The sequence below is a fragment of the Aythya ferina genome, assembly GCF_964211825.1.
Source record: "Aythya ferina genome assembly, chromosome: 1".
Lineage (NCBI taxonomy): Eukaryota > Metazoa > Chordata > Aves > Anseriformes > Anatidae > Aythya > Aythya ferina.
The window spans coordinates 132,107,579-132,128,719 of NC_140296.1; the positions used below are offsets into that span (position 1 = coordinate 132,107,579).

Genomic DNA, 21,141 nt, shown 5'->3' on the forward strand with positions numbered 1-21,141 from the left:
GAAGCAAAGCCCAGTCGTGACACTGTCCCTGTCCGGCTTGCACAAGTTTGCTTTTCTCCCGGCTGTCTGTGTAAGAGAGCAAGAGCTGATCATAGTGGTTGCTGTAGTATCTTGAGACGTGAACCCCCTAATAAGGCAAGCAGCATTCTTCATGGAACGATTGGCTTCAGTTCTCACTGCCTGTAGCAAGTGGTCGCATATTCACCTTCTCATTGAAATAAAAAGGTCACTTAAAAAGGTAAATGTGAAAGATCAGAAGAATGTCAGAAGGATCTGAAATGATTGACTTCCCTGTCTTTTCTGGAGGGAGGTAGCTGTCTTTTACTGAGATAGTTAGTGATGGTGAACTGTGAGGTACAGTTCAAATGTTTGGTGATAAAAAGTGTTAGGGTTATGCTGTCTACTCCACATCCCTGTCCTTTTGCTCCATGTTTGCAGGCTGGAAAGTAAGGCATAGGGTAATAAAGTAAATTTCTTGACACCTTGTAGCACATCTGGGTAAGTAAAAATAGGCTCTAAGATTATCAAGTGTGGAGCTTCATGCTTCCCTGGCTCTGCGCCCTCCCTCAGCTCCAAGTGTCCCAAGCGGGAGCTGTGAAAGCGAGAGACCATGTGCACGAGGCTTGGATTTTGTGTCTTCATCCTCTCCTGATTAGAAAATAAACCCAGCTGAGTGCCAAGCATTTTCTTTAGGGGAGAATGGATCTCCAGGGGCCTTGACTTCTTTCATCTTTCCCCTTCTGAGTTTTTACTAATACACGGGATTGGATACTTCTGATGTTTTGCTTTAATTAACCAGAGCCTTAATCTGAGAATCTAATATGAAAACACTGCTGATGGACTGTGGGAGCTGCCAAGAAGCCTCCTGGAGAGGATGTGAGTTTTGAGTTACCAGTTGTGCAGCAGAAGCTAGATTTCCAATGGTAGAGACACTGTCAGGAAAATCAATGCTGTAATAGAGTTGCCATGCTAGATAGGAGCAGAGGCTGAAGTTGTAGTAGCTACTGTTTGGCCTGTCTTTACTTTCCAGTTAGAAAATACATGTATCTCAGAGTAAAGCAAAAAAATATATATGCTTGGGCCAGGCAGCATTTTTCACCAGGAAGGAGATAGCAGGTGAGGAGAGAAACTTACTCAGAGGGGACTCTTAATCTCCAGTTAGTTAGCATGGGGCCTGCTGTCCCCTTTCTGCTGCTCTTCCTTTGGTGGTGCCCTCCATGCCACTATCCCACCTACCTCTCATATAGGGCGACAAGGGGATGCTTTGCACACCTAGAGCTCCTCACTCCTCTCTCCTCTGTGTCCCTGCCATAGGGGCTAACTGATGAGCAGACCAGGCACTGGGAGAAAGTCTCACACTGGGAATTTAGCCACCTGTTCAGGCGGCACAAACCTGATTCCTGGGCCAAAGAGCACATATGGTTCTTCTGCTCTTGGCAGCTCCAAGGCCTTGTCCCGCAGGCCACACACAGCTCAGCGCCTCCTGTTGATTAGATTGTTTTGATGTCTCTCTCATTCAGAGCCTGTGGTGTATCATTTTTTCCAAAGCAACGGGCCCTTCAGAAAGGCCTTCGGTCTTTGCCAGCCAGAGGAGCTGCAGCGAAGTGTGCCTGGTCAGCTCATGTGAGCTTCCTGTGCTCCAGGGAGCCCAGTGCAGTGCCAGTGCTGCAGCAGGAGGAGAACAGTGATGCTCTGCCAAGTTATGCGAGTTGGGGTGGGTTAATCAGCTTCTGAGGGCATTTCCAAGAGCTGTGGGTGGCACCTCTTCAAAACATTCCCATGAACGTGGTGAGGTCAGTAAAAGCAGGGTTCAGGCAATGAAGCTTTGAAGCCTCTTCCTTCCACCCCCTCCTCCAGCATCAGCTGTTTACAAAAGTCATACTTAAATATTTTACTTGATGGCTCCCAACTGCATATTTTGTTTGAGATGCAGATTTGTGCGTTGTTTTGGGGTTGGATAGTGCAAGCAGAGAGATAGGAGGAAAAAGGACAAAGAGGTTTTCTCTGTTGTGAATTGAGTAGGGTTTGCTGAGCACATTGGGTGTCCTGCCACCTCAAGCCCTTTTCCACTTATGTTGGGGAACCTGGAGAGCTCACAGTGCTTCTCAGATTCACAACGCTTTTACCCCATAGTGACAGAGCCGACTGGTAGCCATCTAGGGCCAGGCACCAACCACAAGGAGAGCGAATGTCAGCTGCCTTCATCCCTCCTCACCCGGCAGAGCTTCAGGGCCACTGGGGCACGTGAGGCCATGTGGGGTACAGGCAGCCCATGCTCCTGTGGCCATCTCCCTCCTGTCCTAGTGGGCTTGTGCTGTGGTATGGTGGGGAGGTCGGCATGACCTGTGGATCAAGAGCTTTCTCTGAGCTCACTAGGTTACTGGTTGGGTTCTCTTCTTGTTTTCTTACTGTAGCACCACAGTGAAGTTCAGCCCTGCTATAAATAGTGGGGTGTGCTGATGCCAGAGCAGTTATCTCATTTTCACAGGCTTAATAAAATCAAATGACTTAGATTCACTCTTCGGTAGCATCGGCATTTGCAACTATAGGAGCATGGGGAAAACAAATCAATGGGAAACAAAACTGCAGTGTGGTTTTATCCTACCAGGAATAGGAGGCGTACAAATGGTAAACAGCCCGTTGCCTGCTGATGCTAGGGCGTGCTTTACCTTAAAGAAAGGTTAATCCACTCCGAGCCTGGGCTAATGCTACACTCCCCTGACACTGCAAAACCATCAGAAGGCAAGTTTTTACTTTGCTAGATAATTTCTTGAAATAATTTAATCGTGGATGCTGGTGTGTGTTCAGCATTTGTTTAATTTGGGTGTGTCAACACACTGCCTGCCGGTTTTGCTCTCAGATACCTGTTTTATATTTACCTTTTCCCACCTATCAAGGAAGAAAGGTAGTGTAATGTAGGAGAGCAGACTTAGCAGGTAGAGTGCAGCAAAGTTCCCTAACTTTTGGAAAAGTGTCCAGCATAAGGGATGTTTTTGTATGGAGAAAGTAGCCCCTGAATTTTCAGTGACAGTTACTGGGAGTTGACAGCTCTCATCTTTCTCTAGTAGAAAATTGAAGGGGACAGAATAATGATTAAAAAAAATAAAGATCTGCATCATCATAAAACAGCTGTAGTGCTATTAAAACCTCCTTGCACATGTGTGGGGAGATCCATTTGTATTCTCAGAGCTCCAGCATCTTGCACACTCTAAAATACATGGCTAAAGTAATAGCCATATAATGTTATAAAAAGCCTTTATTTGTGATACAGCAGCTGCATTTCTGGCAACAAATATCTTATTGTCACCCCAAATTCAATTAAAAATTCACAAGATAAAGTGCTGTCCTCACAGAGAGTAGCCAGCGCATCCAAAACAAAGAAAAACAAACAAACAAAAAAACACAAGACAGAATTAAACAATCTTCCTATATGATGTAGAAATGCAAGTCTATTTCTGTATGAAACCTTTAATTATTTTACCTTAAAAGGTATTAAGGGCTGCCTGAAGATCATAAACCTAATTTAAGGTTTGTCTTCCTCAAAATCCCCTGGTGAAATTAGAGGGGTTACAAGAAGGAAAGAAGGAAAGAAGGAAAGAAGGAAAGAAGGAAAGAAGGAAAGAAGGAAAGAAGGAAAGAAGGAAAGAAGGAAAGAAGGAAAGAAAGAAAGAAAGAAAGAAAGAAAGAAAGAAAGAAAGAAAGAAAGAAAGAAAGAAAAGAAAAAAGTGTATTTACTTCTGGTTAGCTTTTCAAAATAATAAATAAATAAATAAACACCTTGAGCAAACAAAGATGCTGTTATTTGTGGCTCCCCTCTGTGGTGGAGCAGCAGCTCTGCTGGTGTGCCTCAGCCCATGTTCAGGTAGGGCATGAGTCCTCCTAGGACACACTGTGTTTTGTTCCTCTTGTTGACTTTTTCTTTTAACCCGTCAGCTGCAAGGAGCTTGGGACTGCCCTGAGATGCCTTTGTCCTTCATTAAAAGGGTTCTTCTGGCACAGGGAATTCTGTAAAGAGTGGGTGCTCCAGAAAGCCCTCATCTGGTTGTCGGTGTGGCACAGGGGTAGTGGTAAATGAATGAAACCGAAATGCTGGTAGCCTAATGCTCTTGTGGTGGGGAAGAGTTTTCTATTCTTGCTGGTTGGCTGTTGCTTTAAAAAAAAAAAAAAAAGGAAAAATACGGAAGTTTTCCATTTAAGATATGGTGATGCCAGTATTTCACTTTGACGTGATACTTTCTAAAATTCCCCAACTGTCCATGTGCAATTTTGTTGAGCTCCTTTTGAATTCTAAGATATCAGGTAGGTATTCCTTATCCTTGAAGTCACCTCTGGATAGTGTTAGGATTTTTGTTCATTTTTCCTGTCCTTCTGGTAGTCCTTAGCATTTCCGGAGTCTGAAGATGCCACAAAGCCATCCTGCACATCCAGCTGTGGGAGCTGCCCCATCCTCTTGCTTTTTTCTTTTACTTTCCATGCTCTGCCATCTCTTCCCTCCCCCAGGCTGGGCTCAAGCCCACCAGAGGTACATTTTCCCAACATGAGGTGTTTGTTTTTTTTTGTTTTGTGTTAGAGAGTGGGTAGTAAGTCCTGGTAACTTGGGATAGTTTTATAATACAGTGTTTTGTTGTTTTTTGTTTTTTGTTTTTTTAAATGGAGTTTCTTATATATTAAGAACAGTGCTTTTCCTGTGATTTCTATAGTGTCTAAGATTTTGGAGACGGAGAGTAGGAAAGAAGTATACATAACCACTTTTTTTCCAAGTGAGTAATTATTTGATGTGCTCTGTTTCAGTGCATGTTACCATGGCGATGACTGCAGGGACTACAACATCCTTTCCCATGAGCAACCACACCCGGGAGAGAGTGACAGTGGCCAAGCTTACGCTGGAGAACTTCTACAGCAACCTAATTACCCAGCACGAAGAGAGAGAAACAAGGTACCAGCTCTGCTTTCTCTCACCTTTCTCCAGCTTTTCTTGGTTGGCTTTTGGCAGCATTTGTTCAGGAGGAGTTTCAGCCCTGTGCACAGAGTGGGTCTCAGCAGGTTTTCATTACTTGATAACAAGGAGCTCATCACCTAAAGGTGCAGCTGCTGTCTGTGCTGGCAGACCTGTGAACATGCCCTCCTGCACCAAGCAGTCACTGAGTGACTGAGCGCCTCTGCTGCTGAAGTTCTCGTGCAACTTATCACCTTCTCAAATTATTATTACTTTATGGAAACCACTCTGTGTGTGGTCTTACTTTGCTGCACATGTGAGGTTTTTACTTGTGTGCGTGGTTTTGGTGACCTCCGGTTCCTTCACATGTGCCACAGGGAATAAACCCTACAGAGGCAAATGCTGCAGAGCTGCTGATGTTTGGTAACTTGTTTTTGTACAAGGCAGTGGCTTGTGGTGTTTATTCATGCTCTGCAGTGCTGAGCTCATGCCAAGACTCATAAACTCTGCAGAAGAGAGTGTGAGAGTCATGGGGAACAGGGTTGATGGTTTAGAGGTGTTTGATGGGATGATGTAGTGAGGAAAGGAGGCAGAGAGCTGTTAGAATGGAAATAGATGGCGGGAAAGAGTGTAGGGCTGGTAACAAAGTGTTGGAAGGCTCTTGACTGGGAAGGAAGAGTTTTGGGGGTAACATTGTACCCACCCTCTAAGTTTCTTCTGTGTGATGCTGACTGGTACTCTGTGCGAGGGAGTATGCGTTGGTCATCTCTGCTTTAACTCCTCATCAGTGCACAGCTCCACTGTGCTGAAGTGCTGCTTGAATTAAGTGTCAAAGCTCCAAGCACTTGATTGTAATGAATGTTGTGTTTCAGATTGTCAGCAGTATGTGAAATTATCATTCTCCTGCTAATGTGTTTTTAATTGAGGGATTTTCAGTCAAACAGCAGGGTTTCCCTCTTCATCATATTTAGTCATTATCCCATGTAACTGAGTTGCTTCTATTTAGGCGAGTAGTCTGTCTACTGAGGGCTTTTTTTTTAGGGGACCCTGCTGCACTTTCTCAAGTGCAGGAAGGCAGGAGCAGCCTGGCACCCAGCACTCAAACTGAGCTGTTGCCAGCAGGTGACCAGCTTCCTGAAGCTGCACCCTGACAGTCGTACAGAAGCACCCTGGGGGTGCACAGAGAGAGTTCCAGTATCCACACTGGCCCCTTGCTGTGTGCAGCCTCCCTGCCATCTGTGGAATACTCCAGGCTTCACACCCCGCATAGAGCCTCCCCGCCTGGCCGGCACCAGCAGCAGGAGTCCAGGAGGGGCAAGCCCTGGCCCAAGCAAGACGTGAGAGGAGGTGGTGGCAAATCCAGGAGGGTGCAATGAATTAGCATGAGGCTAAGGGGAGCAGGACCAGTTGTGTGGTCATGGAACAGACAGCAAGACTGGGAGCAATGGTGGAAGCTGGGGCTGGGTTGAGGTGCTGGAGGTAAAGCTGAGATGGTTTTTCCACCATTTCAAATGTTTTTATCAATTAGGAGTATGAGTCAGAATAACCAGCCTTACTTGACAATTATATAAAGAAATAAAAGTCCATTAGGCTGATTATATGGTTGGGCCTTTAGTGCCTAATTCTGGAATCATATAAGTACATGATTAAATTTACTTACACGTTTTCAACAGGTTTGGTTACAAGTGAGGAAATGTATGGAGTGGGCAATAAGTTCTCAAATTTCTGTTTGAGTCAAATGCTTTGGTATCTGGACTATGTCAGGAAAAGGGGTTGTCTTACTGTAGTGTTATGGTGGTTTTTTTGTTTGTTTTTTAATTAAAAAAATAAACTTCTTGTTTTACTCCTTTGCAGGCAGAAGAAACTAGAAGTGGCTATGGAAGAAGAAGGGCTTGCAGATGAGGAGGTAATACAACTTGAATAACCTTTGAAGAGATTGCTTTGTTTTTGTTAGCACTTCTTAAAGTTGGAATTTGAGGAGTTTACAGGCACATTAGCTGTCAGGACAGTAAGTTTTAGTTTGTAAGTGAATGTTGCTTTTGTAAATAATGAGGCAAGCTGTGCATATGCTTGAATGTGATGCTTTGAGTAGCTGAGGGCTTTTCATACCCCTTTTAGTCATTATGAAGCATATGACCACAGCAAGTATGTAACATGTTTTTCAAAATTTAAAATTGTTTGGCATGTGATTTGGCTACAGGCAAGAAAAGGGTGAGATGCACTTGGGTAGAAAGCAAAATGCTGAACCACTTTTTTTTTTTTTCCTGATTTAAACAATAAAGCAGGTGTTCCCATGATCTATTACGATACAGATGTGAAGGGAACTCTTTCCAGATGGCATGTCTCAGAACTTTTCTGAGGTTTATCACATCATTGCTGTCTGTACTTCTTACAGAATAGACACTGGAATAAATAGTAACAGCAGCCTCAGTCAGTTCTATTTATTTCTCGTTTTTTGGGTTGACATAACTTCTGGAAAGAGGGAAAAGTAATGTTGGTGTGTAATGCCATCTTGTGGTTTTAAATGATACAGTCGTTGTTCTCCAAAATCTAGCAGGCCTGATTGATGGGTTTCATTATCAGCCTCTGAGATATTTTTGGCATCTTTGGGAGCATAAGCTGGCATTTGTATTTTTTCAGGATGAATTCCATTGATATTTTTATAGGACAAAATATATGGCAGGATTGGGACAGATCTTTCTTTCAAATACAAGTATTTTCCTGCCCTAAAACAAATAGATTTTGTTATAGGATAGGGTAAGCTGGATTTCTGCTGCCTGTTAGACTCCTTGTTGCCCGTCATTTGTGTTTTTGGCAGGGTGCAAGTTTGAGCTTTTATTGATCCTTTATGCTGCTGAAAAACAGAGTCCTTGTCTTAGCTGGTGACTTTGGCCTTTGGTCTGATGCACCTTGTTTGAACCTATATGTTCTTTTCATAGTTTCTATTACTGCCTCTTTATACGTAAGTAATAAGCTAATAAGCAAACAAACAAACAAACAAACAAAAAGCTGTGCTTGAGGCCTCTTCATAAAAGACTGTGGATCACACTTCAAGAAATTCAGGAAGATTTCTCCTTTTACATTTTCTTTGTACTCATAGAGGAAGGGAGAATGCTTTACAGGAAGAGAGATTATATATCTTGACTTGCTACTGTCAAATGACTTAAATTCTCATGTGTCTTCCTAGAAAAAACTGCGCAGGTCACAGCATGCTCGCAAAGAAACAGAGTTTCTGCGACTGAAGAGGACGAGACTTGGCTTGGATGACTTTGAATCTTTGAAAGTTATAGGAAGAGGAGCATTTGGGGAGGTTTGTGGCTTTCTTGCTTGAATGGGATATTAAAATTGGATTGAACATCAAAAAGAAACATTTTAATTAAAGAATAAAAAGTTTCAGTTGAGCAGTTTTATTTTAGGAGAATAGCTATTCGAGTAATTTTGCACATGTAATAAGACCAGTACGTACATGGATTTATCAAGGCCACTGGAAAAGGTCTGTTTCCTGCAGCTTCCCTTCCTATTAGCCCCAACTGATGTTGCCCATGCATCCACCCAGAAATGATAGATTTGCAGTTGCACAGCTCCTCTCCATAAAAGTCTTCTCTGCCCTGTGTCATATCATGGTTGTGCTTACTCCTGAATTTTACCAAATTCAGTCTCTCAGCTATGTGGAATTTAGTGTGCCTGCTAGTTTTTTAAAACAATGACTGCTTCAAACATCTGTTCATCACTAGTGTTAGCTTTGTACATGTGCTTTTCAATGTTTAACAAAAGAACCTTTCCATGCCCACCAGTTTAGAGCCGTTCTTATGTTCCACACTGGGGTTTAGTTTGAGGTAGATGGGATTGATTGGGTTATTTTTCTCATTAAAGGTACGTCTCGTTCAGAAGAAGGATACAGGTCATATTTATGCAATGAAGATACTACGAAAAGCAGATATGCTGGAGAAAGAACAGGTTTGTGTTGTATAGGTCCCTTAGATTTCAAAGTTACTTTGCTTAGAAAATTGCCAAATCTCTCTTTGACAGGTATTATTTAGTCGTTATTTTCACTTCTGTAGTCCCAATAATTGTACTGCTGTCCAACACATCCATGGAGTTGCTAGGTCAGTACAACAGAGTAAGTAGAAGTTAGCATTCTTGAAAATGTTTTAGTTACAACCAATTTGTAACAGTGATAAGGATGGTGTTTTTTTCTGTTAGTCTCTTCCTTTATCAATGTGCACCTTATAGCACTTCTTTGTAAGAATACATTTCGAAGAAAATGCTTCTTGGAGTGGTTTTGTTTGTTTTGCTTTGTGGTGTTTTTTTTTTTGGTTTTTTTTTTTTTGTGTGTGTGTGTGTGTTTTTTTGCTTTTGCTTTGTAATCCAGAATTCACCACAAATTCCTAATAGGACAAAGCAATATGAAGAACTAGCAATAGTTCTTTTTTAGCAATATGAAGAATAGAAATCAAGTGTGGATGTCTCAAGCAAAAGTGCAGCTAGATAAAGTTGGGGTTACTTAGCCTGGAGAAGAGAAGGCTCTGGGGAGACCTTTTAGCAGCCTTCCAGTACCTAAAAGGAGCCTAAATAAAAGGTGGGGAGAGATTCTTAGTCACAGAGTGTAGTGATAGAATAAGGAGTAACTGCTTTAAACTAAAGAGGGTAGGTTTAGGCTAGATATTAGGAAGAAATTCTTCACCCAGAGGGTGGCGAGGCCCTGACACGGATTGCGCAGAGAAGCTGTGGATGCCCCATCCCTGGAAGTGTTCAAGGGCAGGCTGGATGGGGTTTCAGGCAGCCTGGTATAGTGGGAGCTGTCCCTGCCCATGGCAGGGGGGTTGGAACCAGATGGTCTTTAGGGTCCCTTCCAACCCAAGCTGTTCTATCTTCCTTACCTGTCCAAACCCATCATTATTTCTTATATTATCTTTCTCAGCAGTGGTACTGGTAGTACTACTACATTTTTTTTTTTAAGTCATCCCAGGACAGACATTTTGTCTACTCATTGCTGTTTCCTTGAATGAAGGGAAACAGAGGAGTATTATGTTCTGCCTCACAGCCAGGATGTGTGTGGTCTGCTGGCTGAAGCCCTGCCCTCATTTCATAACCTGATGTGGCAAGGAGGCTTAGATCACAGTCCACATTTAGCTTGTGTCTGTAATGTTCCCTGGAGAGTATTTATTTGCTCTAACTTTCATTGCCTGGTTTGTTCGATGGGAAAGCATCACAGAAGACAAATACGAGAGAGATAGAACTTTCAAGCAGGGTGGCACTGTGAAGTTTTTCTGGCTGCTTTTTAAGCAAGGTTTCAATGTTATACTTTATAGCTACATTTAGAAGCAGAGGAGTGGAGGGTGGAAAGAAATCTTTTCTAATGTGAATGTATGGAATAGATAGAGCTAGATAAAGTTGGAGCCTCTACTACAGAGAGGGAACGCATTGCCCTACAAAAAAGACACACATTAGAAAGATGTTAGAACTGAGGAACAGATGCAGAAGACTTGGCTTATTGTAAATATTGCTTGAATCTGGAATAATGGTACATATTTTCTTTACAGAAGTCACTTTCTGGTATCTGAAATGTGAAAATCTTACAGCTGTCAAGAAATGTTTTTCCATGCAGATATTTTTCATTTTCTTCCACAACTAGGGTACATTCTAGTAAAACACACACCCTTCCTCCTGTCTCTATTACTCTTAGTTTCCAGTGAATTCATGAGGTAGCAGCTCTCAGTATGCTTTTCAAAGACTCAACTGGGACTGGAATACATGTATCTTAAGCATGGTCAGACATTCCCAAGCTCACTTGCCTAGGACCAACGTCAGCAGCAGTGGTGAATGTATCAGTTCTGGGCCAGCTTTGTGCACATCATTTGACGGAAATGCTCCATCTTCCCTTCCCTTTTCTTTCCCCCTGCTAAAATAGCCCATGGCCATTTTTTGCCCTCCTTGAATACTGGCCATTCAGCTCACTGCTACTTAAGGTCATCTCTGCAAACTGAGATTCATTCCAGCCCTTTTTCCCTTTGGTCAAGGTATTTGCTATGCAGTTCAAGTAAGCTTCACCATGTACACAGGTAGGAGCAGTCTCCGTGTGTCATTTGAAAGGGCTTCATGCACCATTAGTAGTATGTACAGTGTGGGTTTGGGAGCTAGATGGTTGTTTGCTGTATGTCAGACATTTCACAATGCTGAAGAGATAAGGTTTTGCAGGAAGTAATTTAGTCATTCTATCACTCTTGCAAAAGAGGATTCCACAGGCTTATCTTGCCAAGTTTAAACTGTGAAGTATTACTGTGAGGAAGCAGTTATTAACTCTTTATTTGTAAACGTATATGAAAAAAAATGATAAATTCTGACATTAAACATTAAGCATCTACCATTTTACCTATTAGTTCTTGTGTTATTTACAACAAACTCTATTTTTTTCCAATAATTATGTCAATATCTGCATACTGAATTGCACATTAAATTTTTATTTGAGTTTGCAGTAGGGATGCTACCTTGCAGAGCTGACCATCATAACAGAGCTTTTTATTTTATTTTTTTTTAATGTTCTTAGTTCATTTTAGGATACAGTAAAAATGGAACTGCAGTTTTCCACCAACTTCTTCAGTTCTGCCTGACAAACAGGAAGCTCAACAAGCCATGTGTTTTCTTTCTAGATACCACTTTTGTGAAGTTATGTAAATAGTTATTTTCAATATTGAGTTAATTTCTGTGATTTTTTGCTGTGTGTTTTCTGAGGACTTTGTAGGGTCTAGTAAAAACTATGTAAAATAGGAGTGCAAAAAAATATGAAGAATATCTTATTTGTATAAAGATCATGAAAATATATTTTAGGATTAGGAATATAGCATGGCATTTGGTATTGAAGTAATTAAATACTTCTTTAATAACAGTATTAAAAAAATTTTAGGTGGCCCATATCCGAGCAGAAAGAGATATTTTGGTTGAAGCAGATGGAGCGTGGGTAGTGAAAATGTTTTACAGTTTTCAGGATAAAAGAAATCTTTACCTGATCATGGAGTTCTTACCTGGAGGTAAGCTATATGTTGTGTTGTTACTAAGTTGTATAAGTACTTCTTCCTTAGCTTTGTTTTCAGCTTTCTAGAAGTGAAGAAACAAGCATGCTGTGTAATTTGTGATAGCATAAATTTTAATGATGTTTTAAGTGAAGTCCCGGTAACTTAACCTTTCCTGATTTGTAGGTGAAGGGGAAGGATTATTGGAAGATGTTAAAATAGACTTGGATTAAATAATAATTCTAGTCCCATGTTCTGCTTTTTACTGACAAAGCTAGAAACAGTTTTAAAAAAGTCACTCTTGATCAATTTTTGTGCAATACATTTATTATGCATTAAAAAATTGCTGCATTATTCAAGGCTATCCAATTAGAATTCCTATTTAGGATTGCAACAATTTTACACCAGTTTGCAGAAAAAGTATGTTGGGTTTGTAGGTCCTTGCAGTAATAATTTTATAATTAGTAGCTATAATGATAGTAACAAGTTTAAATTTGGAATCTAATGGGGTTTCACCATTAAAATGTTCTGATTTATAAGCTGTATTTTGTTTTTTTTTGATTAGGTGACATGATGACCTTGCTAATGAAGAAAGACACCTTATCAGAAGAAGAGACACAGTTCTACATTTCTGAAACCGTGTTGGCCATCGATGCTATTCATCAGCTGGGATTCATCCACAGGGATATTAAACCAGATAACCTCCTGCTGGATGCTAAGGCATGTGGTGTGCACGTAAACTATCTATGCTTTAAACATTACAATCTGCAGATAACGCCATTCACAGTGGTGCTTATCACTGGGAAACTGTAGTGCCATACCACTAGCTGGAATAAAGACAAAAAATGGTTGCTATCTTTTTATGGTAGAACTTCACTACACTTAAAGCAAAACTACCCTTGTGGTTATTTTTTTTGTTTGTTTGTTTTGTTTTGCTTTGTTTCTATTTCTTTTTTCCTCTTTTTGTAGTTGGAAAGCCTTGTAAGTGTGGAAAGACCCACTCAGGGCATCCAGATGCTCAAATTCATACACATGAAAGACTGGTATAGTTTGTTAGTTCAAGAAGAAGGAAAGCATGAAACAGTCAGACAACACTAAATAATCAGTTCACTTCCTGCAGTTATCTCATTTGTTTTATTGTCCACTCATGAGTGGGAGCAGTCTGTCCATTTGACTGCCTATGAGCTATGAAATGGACCCGCTAAGTATCATACACAAGCCTGTAGAATGTCTAGCACTGATCTCTAGAAACCCAATTAAAACTAGGTTAACATCAAAACAGAATAATTTTGTGCTGGTGGCTTTTTCAGTCTCAGTGCAAAACAAAACCAAGTAAACTATCTGTACTCAGCTGTTGCAGATATAGCTATTCCCAGGAATTACACCCTTTTTAGAGAAAACACATTCTCTCCATACATCAAGAATCAGGCACTATTTGCCCACTTTCCCTGGATTAGGTAGTCCTGTGCAAGTCCATCATTCACACATGGACTAAGAAAGCAAGTGCAGTTATGAAAACAACTTTTTTTTTTTTTTTTGAACACTACCTTTCTAAATTGTTCTTATCTTATTTCCTATCTTATTTGGTGTTTTTTAGGGTCATGTAAAACTGTCTGATTTTGGGCTATGCACAGGTTTAAAGAAAGCTCACAGAACTGAGTTCTACAGGAACCTTACACACAATCCACCAAGTGACTTCTGTAAGTATAAGGTGTCCTAGGTAAACATTTAAATAGTTTTGAGCTCCACATCATACTTTATTTCTGCTGGGTTAAACACAATTGGTCAGGCTGAGTGCATTTATTTGGATAACTGGAAATGCATGTGTTCCCCATGACATGGGAGCATTTCACAGGAAAGAAATTGTTTTGTGTAGTGCTAATGTGTTTTTGTACACTTGTATACAGACACAAGTACATGTAGTGTGATTATATTTTAATGCATTTTTCATAACAATGTTACTGAAGTTACAGAAATGAATGCTCTTCCAGATCAAATATGGGTTTCATGTGCTGACTTACCGAGGTCAGTGACAATCACAACAAACCTTAAGAGAGTAGAGCTGTTCATCTCTATGCCATGGCGACACTTAGACATTAGGATTTTATTGCATAAACATAAAATTATTCCACAGTTCTTCTCAGATTCTTCCCTTGTTGTTTAAAAAACATTGTCATCTTCTGTTTCATACCTGAATACACACATACACACTACCAGCCACAACAACGTTTGCTGATTGCAGATCAATCTGAAATAAATAAATAAATAAATAAATGCTAATTTAGAATTGCCAGTCACATATCCTACTGATGTGATTTGCAGCCACAAATTGGACAGTAGTTATTCATTGTCCTTTTTCTGTCTCCAGTGAAAATCAAGTATTTATTTCTAGGAAAAAAAGCATTCTTAAGATATAAAATCGTTTTCCTTTGAAGACAAAATGTTATCAGCCTTTACTTCACAAATGCATTCGTTACCTAATAACTATTCTCTAAATTAGCATTTCAGAATATGAACTCAAAGAGAAAAGCAGAAACGTGGAAGAAGAACAGGCGACAGCTGGTAAGTCAATAACATCATATATATATGTGTTTTTAACTATTTACAGAAAGCATTAAATAAAAACGTGGCATTAATGCTACCGGTTTTGTTGTTTTGTTTTTTAAATCTGTAAAGGCCTTGTCTGCTACAGTTGTAGCTCTTTTCGAAGTCCACAAATTCTAATCAAATCAAATAATTTCATTTGTTTGTTTTCAGAGCTGTGACTAGCAAGGCACTGCTCTTCTTTATGTTTTGTTTCCCTCACAAGCATCTCGACTAACTAATCTCAGGTGTCAGCAGCCACTTAGCAAAGCTGTATCTTGAATATGTCTCCTAGACTGAGGCTATGTGTTTGAACTTGAGTTTAATTCCTGCAGTTCAGTATTGCAAGATGAGTAGCTACATGATTCTTTTTCAGAGAATTGCAGAGGAAAAACTTGTTTGGTCTCCCGCTGAATGGGAATAGTATGGAAAAGCACTGAAGTGGTGCAGCAGGGGTTTATAGTGCAGAGTGGCCAAGTAATAAAGGGCATTCTGGCATTAACTAAAGCAAACTGAAGCATCTGTCAACCATAGCATTTCAGAGTTTCAGCTCTGCTTGTTTCACTGAACAGTAGTTTGTAAAAAACATCAATTGCAAATTGTGGAACTTTTTATTTTTCCTCCACATTTAGGAGGATGATTTCCGTTTACTTTCAAGGTTCAAGGTTCTCACTACATCCGTGTTTTCTCATGTAAAAGAACAATCTTCTTGGGATTTTAGATATTGTGAATTGTCAAATTCAGCATTCTTGTCCATCCAAAAACCAAGATACTATATATGAATCCCCTAGAAAAAAAAGTTTTGCAAAGTGGAAAAAAGGTAGCATTAATTTTTAAAAGAACTTATTCGTTTTTTCCAGGCTTATTCTACTGTTGGGACCCCAGATTATATTGCACCAGAAGTATTTATGCAGACCGGGTACAATAAACTCTGTGACTGGTGGTCTTTGGGAGTCATCATGTATGAAATGCTAATAGGTACGTTAAAGACTGCAGGCCTAAGAATCAGAGGATTCAAAGGTGACAGGGTCTGTTAGTTCACCTAATATGACCTGCATAGTGCAGGTAGTAGGATTTTATTCACTACTTCCTGAAGTGAGCCCCAAGCATAGCTTGCAGAAAACTTTAAAGTACTCCCATCTTTCCAAGAAGACAGCAACAGGTAATGCCTCAGTTAGTCGTTTCAGCGAATAACTAACTGTTCACTATTAAATGCTTTTGAGGTTTTGTCTTCTTACCTGGTAGTACCAAAATCAACTTTAAATATAGTACTATAAAAGAGAGCTTTTGTCTCCGACAATATTTTAGATCTGAGAGCCACAGTGGCAAAAGCAGAGCCAAGGGAGGGCCAGCAGCTAGCATTTATTGCTACTTCAGGCAGTGCCTCCACTCTTGACAGTCTACTACTCTGGGAAAAGCTTGTTCTTTTTTTTTTTTTAATGTTTGTGCAGGGTATCCACCTTTCTGTTCAGAAACACCACAAGAAACTTACAGGAAAGTTATGAATTGGAAAGAAACTTTGGTATTTCCTCCAGAGGTGCCCATATCAGAGAAAGCAAAGGATTTAATTCTAAGGTCAGTAATAAAAGCCCACTCCTGGCTACTCATCCAGACATAGTTATCTTCCATTAGGTTAACTTTCTGTTCTGCATGAAGGAAGCTCTAGACTGGGGGAAAAATTGGTTTCTTCTGCGTCACCTTCCTTGATGGATTTTTCAGTCTTTTTCCTTTTGCCATTTGTTTAGCATGAAGGAATAAGCTGTAGTGATCTTGATTTGTACTGCTGCATTAGGAGAAAGAGCACGCTGGGGGAAAAAAAAAGTGATTGACACTTTTTTTTCCCCTCAAAGGGGCTCAGAAAACAACTACTCACCAACATTTTTAACAGTAAAGAAAATCTTTGGATGTTTTGGATTTACTCATGTTTTCCAAGACGCTAGTTTTTAATCCTTTCATCTTGTATTGAAATTTTATTGATGGGTTTTGATGTCAAGGTCAGGCAGAAATGCTCTGTTTTCCTGATAGATTTGGAGGGGCAAATGCTTTATGGCCTTCATGTGTTTTGTTTTGTTTTTTTTGTTTGTTTGTTTTGTGCTTTTGTTTAAATATTGTATTACAAGCTTGCACTATTTTGTTACAGGCAAAAAGGGGACTGCACTTGTATAGGCAGGGCTAAGAGCTAGAATTTATTGCAGACAAAGCTAAAGTTTTATTTTTGTGGATACAGATAAAACCGAACTAAAATAAGGTCAAGTTCAGACAAAGCCTGAGACCTGGTCTGGCTAACTGTTATTATAAAGTTTGAGGTCTATTATTAGTACTTGGCATCCACCACCTGGCTGGACTATAGCAGAAATATGAGCAGTTATTTCCCAGGTGTCGCTACCACAAATAAAAGAACATTACAGTCTATAATTGGAGACAGTTTTATAGCCTAACTTGCTATAAACTTGCAAGGATTTTACTAAAAATTTTACTAAAATCCTTGCAGAAGATTTCACTAAGCAGTGAGAAGATGACCTTTTTTGTATTGAGGTGTACATGATAGGAGAAGTGCCTTGTGAATCTGGATGATGAGATTGTATGGAGAGAGATATAACAGCAGGATGACTAAATCACCTATTAGAGGCTCTGCACATTTAAGCAAAAAATACTTGATGTAATGAAGGTCAGCTGACTTACAGAGCGCCAAGAGGCCCACATCCACTTCCAGTAGGTTGATGGGGACTCCACACTGCAAAATCAAGCTTTGTTTGACATGGATATGTTTTCCTCTGTTATTGTAAACCTCCCTCTGTGTCACTTCTGACACCTTTTGCCACCCTCAAAGAGACTCTGCAAAGACAGTGTAAAAATATAAAGCAATTACATCTTTGCAAAATGTAGCTAGGGCTTAATGAACTCCAATGAGCTTTCATTGGCATGCTTACTATCTCCTTGATGAAATGCTTAAGAGTCTTTTCCAGTCAGGTAGGCATCAGTCAAGAGGAGAAGAGAGTCAGCCTTTGCTGCTCCCTGGTACAAATCCCTGATGTCACCAAGGTGCTATTTGAGAACCTCCTCCTCCCTCTTTTTTTTCTTCAGGGCTTTATCCTTTTCCTTGTTGGTGTTTATCCTTCTGCCTACCTGAGCTGGTAACTGTCCCCATCTCAAGAGTCTTATCTCTGTCTTCATTTTCACCTTTCTTATCATGTCTCTACAGACTCTCACAGCTTCTTCTCTCAGATTGAGAGTTTATTCAGGAGTCTGTGCCAAGACTGTGCAACTGGACCATATCAGAGAGAGGCCTTGGGTCTTCATGCCATCAGCCCCTAGATCTCTGGGGGGAGGGAATTGAGAGTGACAGGGAGAGCAGGGTATGTTTTGGACATGGCATGTTCTGAATTTGCGTTGGCTCACCTTATTTCCAAAATGTCACATGTGAGAGTAGTCTTCTATCACATGATGTCTATGTTCCTATTAGTTTGACTTTAAAACATGAATTTTAAATAGTTGAGAATGTGCAAAGGAGTTTTCAGTAGTAGGGACATAAGAGTTTCAATTCCAAACTAATCTTGCAAGACATGCAGTAATTTTTGACTAAACTTGAAGATGGGAATATCATTAGAAAATGTACAAGTTACTGTCATCATGACCTTCATTTTTGGGAATGTTAACAATATTCTACTTCTGCTATTTTCCCTCATCTCCTAGATACAATGGGCTACTTTTACATTACTTGGAAAATACAGCAATTTAAAAGAACATGCTCAAATTCCCGATACAGGATACCATGGCACAGTTTTTCGCTGTTGCTTCTGTCTGCGTTTATTGTAACATTCTCTTTATTTTTCCACCTTTTCAGGTTTTGTACTGACTCAGAAAACAGAATTGGTAGTAATGGAGTAGAGGAAATAAAAAGTCATCCATTTTTTGAAGGCGTGGACTGGGGACATATCAGGTACAGATGTGTATACGTATCACATATTTTATAGAGAACATAGCAGCCATGAAAGCAAGAATTTCATGCATTATGATGGCAAGAATAATTCTCTTCAATTTACCTCTTATTTTGAAATGCACTACTGGCAATAACGAGTGACAGCCAAGGTTTTCAGGCTGTGCTGTAATTCATAGATCTGATCAGAGTTTACTGTCTTGAGATTTCTCAGGTTGGCCCAGATTGACCAGGATGGAAAAAAAAAGTGGCAGACTGGTCAAGTTATTCCTGATTTATGCTCTTGATATTGTCAGAGAGCTCCTCTTCCATCAGTAATGGGAAATGCAGCTGTTGCTATAATTCACTATTTTTGTGATAGGAGCAAGAGAAAAGCAAACTCTGCCCCAAAAATGCAGGGGAAACAGATGAATGAAAACAAAAGGCAGCAAGTAGTAGGAAAATGTCGGGTATGTCTTTGCACCTGAGTGAACCGGTATGTCTAGAGGGCGCTGGGCAGAGGCACTGACTCACCTCAGAGCGGCAGCCTCATTGGCCTAAATTCTGCTGGCCAAGCCTGGGTAGAGGCCCTGCTGAGGCAGCCATACCAGGTCTAGCCTGAGCTTGTGTGTACAGATGCTGAGCTACATCTACATGTACGTGCAGTGGTAGCACCTTCAAACAAGACTTTGGGACCACAGATGTTTTCAGCTGCAGTAATAGCTACTCTTCAGCCCTTCTTAAGGCTTGAGGTAGTCTGCTCTTTCAGGAATACTGCACTTTTGCATGTGAAAATCCACACAGTGGGCATGTGATTGTCCAGCTCATGTACTTCTTGTTTCTTCTGTTGTAGAAAGCTTCATGTAACTTATCTTTTCAATGTGGGAAACATTAATGAGCACCAACAGCAGTGACTTACCTGTTCACGCCACATTTGGCAATGTGGCAAAAGGGTTTCCCCATTCCACCCAGAAGTGTATTTAGTTGTAGTTGTAATAATCATAGCTGTAATAATTTTACAGCTGTAAATTAATGTCCCCCACAGTGCCATGTTCCAGTTTGAATGCTTTTGTGGGACAGATCACTGAAGTAACTTCAAAAGCTACCTTAAAACTTTTTAGAGGACTGTCTGATTGTTAAGCTAATAAATCAGAAACGTGTGACTCAACTCATTTTGGATGAGAGATACTGACAACTGAGCATCAGAAATGGGAGCTACAGTCAGCAGGTGTTTGGATGAGTTCCAGGCTGATGGGTACTGGATTTGTAAAGCAAGATGTCTAATGGCTTCAAATACAAGTAAAATCCTGCTTGGCTGGGTAGGCAGGATTTAAGAAATGAAGGTAACCACTGTGGTTCTTGGTGACATCAAAGATCATAATAGCTATATGGCAGATGAGTTTGGAATGCTGTTTCAGCTAATGGAAAAGCATGTTTTTCCACAAGCTTGCCAAGATGTTAGTGCTAGATAGGAAATTATTGAACCTTGCCATGATGTCAGGAAGTAGGCAGGCCAGATGCATCTCTTATGGAAACTTTGTACTTTAAATTACAGGGATGTTGTAACTGTAAAAAACTAAGTTAAAAGAAATGGAACTTAATGTATCTTTTTTTTCTTTCTTACTATTCTTTTATGTCTATCTACAGGGAAAGACCAGCTGCAATCCCTATAGAAATCAAAAGTATTGATGATACATCCAACTTTGATGAGTTTCCTGAATCTGATATTTTACAGCCTGGTGAGACTGCCACTGTAAATTCCAAATTTCAATCTATAATGTGCCATGTGCCAAAATGCTCCATGGGTTTGTTCATTCTTGTTTATTAACTTTTCTGATGTCCTAGTCAAGGTAATATATAGGCTTGATCTAGAGATTCTCTTTCAAAAACAAATGTAAACGTATGACTTCTCATAGCTTCTACTTCCTTAAAACTTTAGGGAGAAAAAAGATTGTAATAGTTAAGTACATTAATTAAAATGGTTTGCATATGTAGTGAGCGCCAAAAGCAGTACAGTTTTCTACCATATAGTCTGTCTAAACAAATTCTGATAAAAACAGTCTGCACTGATTTACTTTTGATCTTTAATTTTTATTTTTTAGTTTTATGCTAAACAGTGCCTCTCCAGTGTCTGTTAGCTATTCCTGTATTTAGGTAACACCAAGTGCATTTGTATTGGTTTTGGCATCTCAGACCCACTGTATTACTGAAAATGTACATCTAGATACCCAAAAACAAACTTGGACATCAGCATTTTTAGCGCCTAGAGTTGAAAATGCTGTTGTAGAACTCTAAAAGCAGCAACCTGAGTGCTGAATATAGGAGCCCACTGCAGTGAACGTCAGTGTTCAGCACACTAGCCGTGCGGGCTGCTCACAAAATAAAACGTGACTAGATCTCCCGCTGGCTATACAAGCCTCGCAGAAGCTATAACCAGGCAGAAGGCCTAGAAAAGGAACATGTGCTTTCATGTGTGGGAGAACTTGGATAAAACTTTTTCTTCAGTTTGTGGTGAGGATAACGCTATTGTGTACTCCTTCATTTGTTGTGCATATAGCATTCTCAATGTTTTGTTTCTTTTAATTATATATGCTATAGTAGTTTAAGAGGTTCCTCTCAATGTATGGGAGCCAGTTATAGTATATACATATACAGAAGATAATAACCATTAACAAACAAAACCAAATTTTTTTCAC

At 40.1% G+C, this 21,141-nt stretch overlaps 1 protein-coding gene across 3 annotated transcripts in view; it reads left to right on the plus strand.

The window, feature by feature from the left end:
* The window catches only part of STK38L (serine/threonine kinase 38 like), a 50,302-nt gene that overhangs the window by 24,708 nt on the left and 4,453 nt on the right, over positions 1–21,141 (plus strand). For 2 of the 3 annotated variants that reach the window (XM_084506305.1, XM_084506306.1), the window contains 12 exons: positions 4,792–4,936; positions 6,791–6,842; positions 8,124–8,246; positions 8,810–8,893; positions 11,841–11,964; positions 12,512–12,666; positions 13,544–13,646; positions 14,447–14,508; positions 15,390–15,507; positions 15,981–16,104; positions 18,374–18,469; positions 20,093–20,184. In XM_084506305.1, coding sequence (XP_084362431.1) covers positions 4,803–4,936; positions 6,791–6,842; positions 8,124–8,246; positions 8,810–8,893; positions 11,841–11,964; positions 12,512–12,666; positions 13,544–13,646; positions 14,447–14,508; positions 15,390–15,507; positions 15,981–16,104; positions 18,374–18,469; positions 20,093–20,184 — 1,267 coding nt within the window. In that variant the 5' untranslated portion in view covers positions 4,792–4,802. Of the gene's footprint in view, positions 1–4,791; positions 4,937–6,790; positions 6,843–8,123; positions 8,247–8,809; positions 8,894–11,840; positions 11,965–12,511; positions 12,667–13,543; positions 13,647–14,446; positions 14,509–15,389; positions 15,508–15,980; positions 16,105–18,373; positions 18,470–20,092; positions 20,199–21,141 lie in introns of those variants that run through there. The other variant, XM_084506304.1, reaches the window with a different exon arrangement.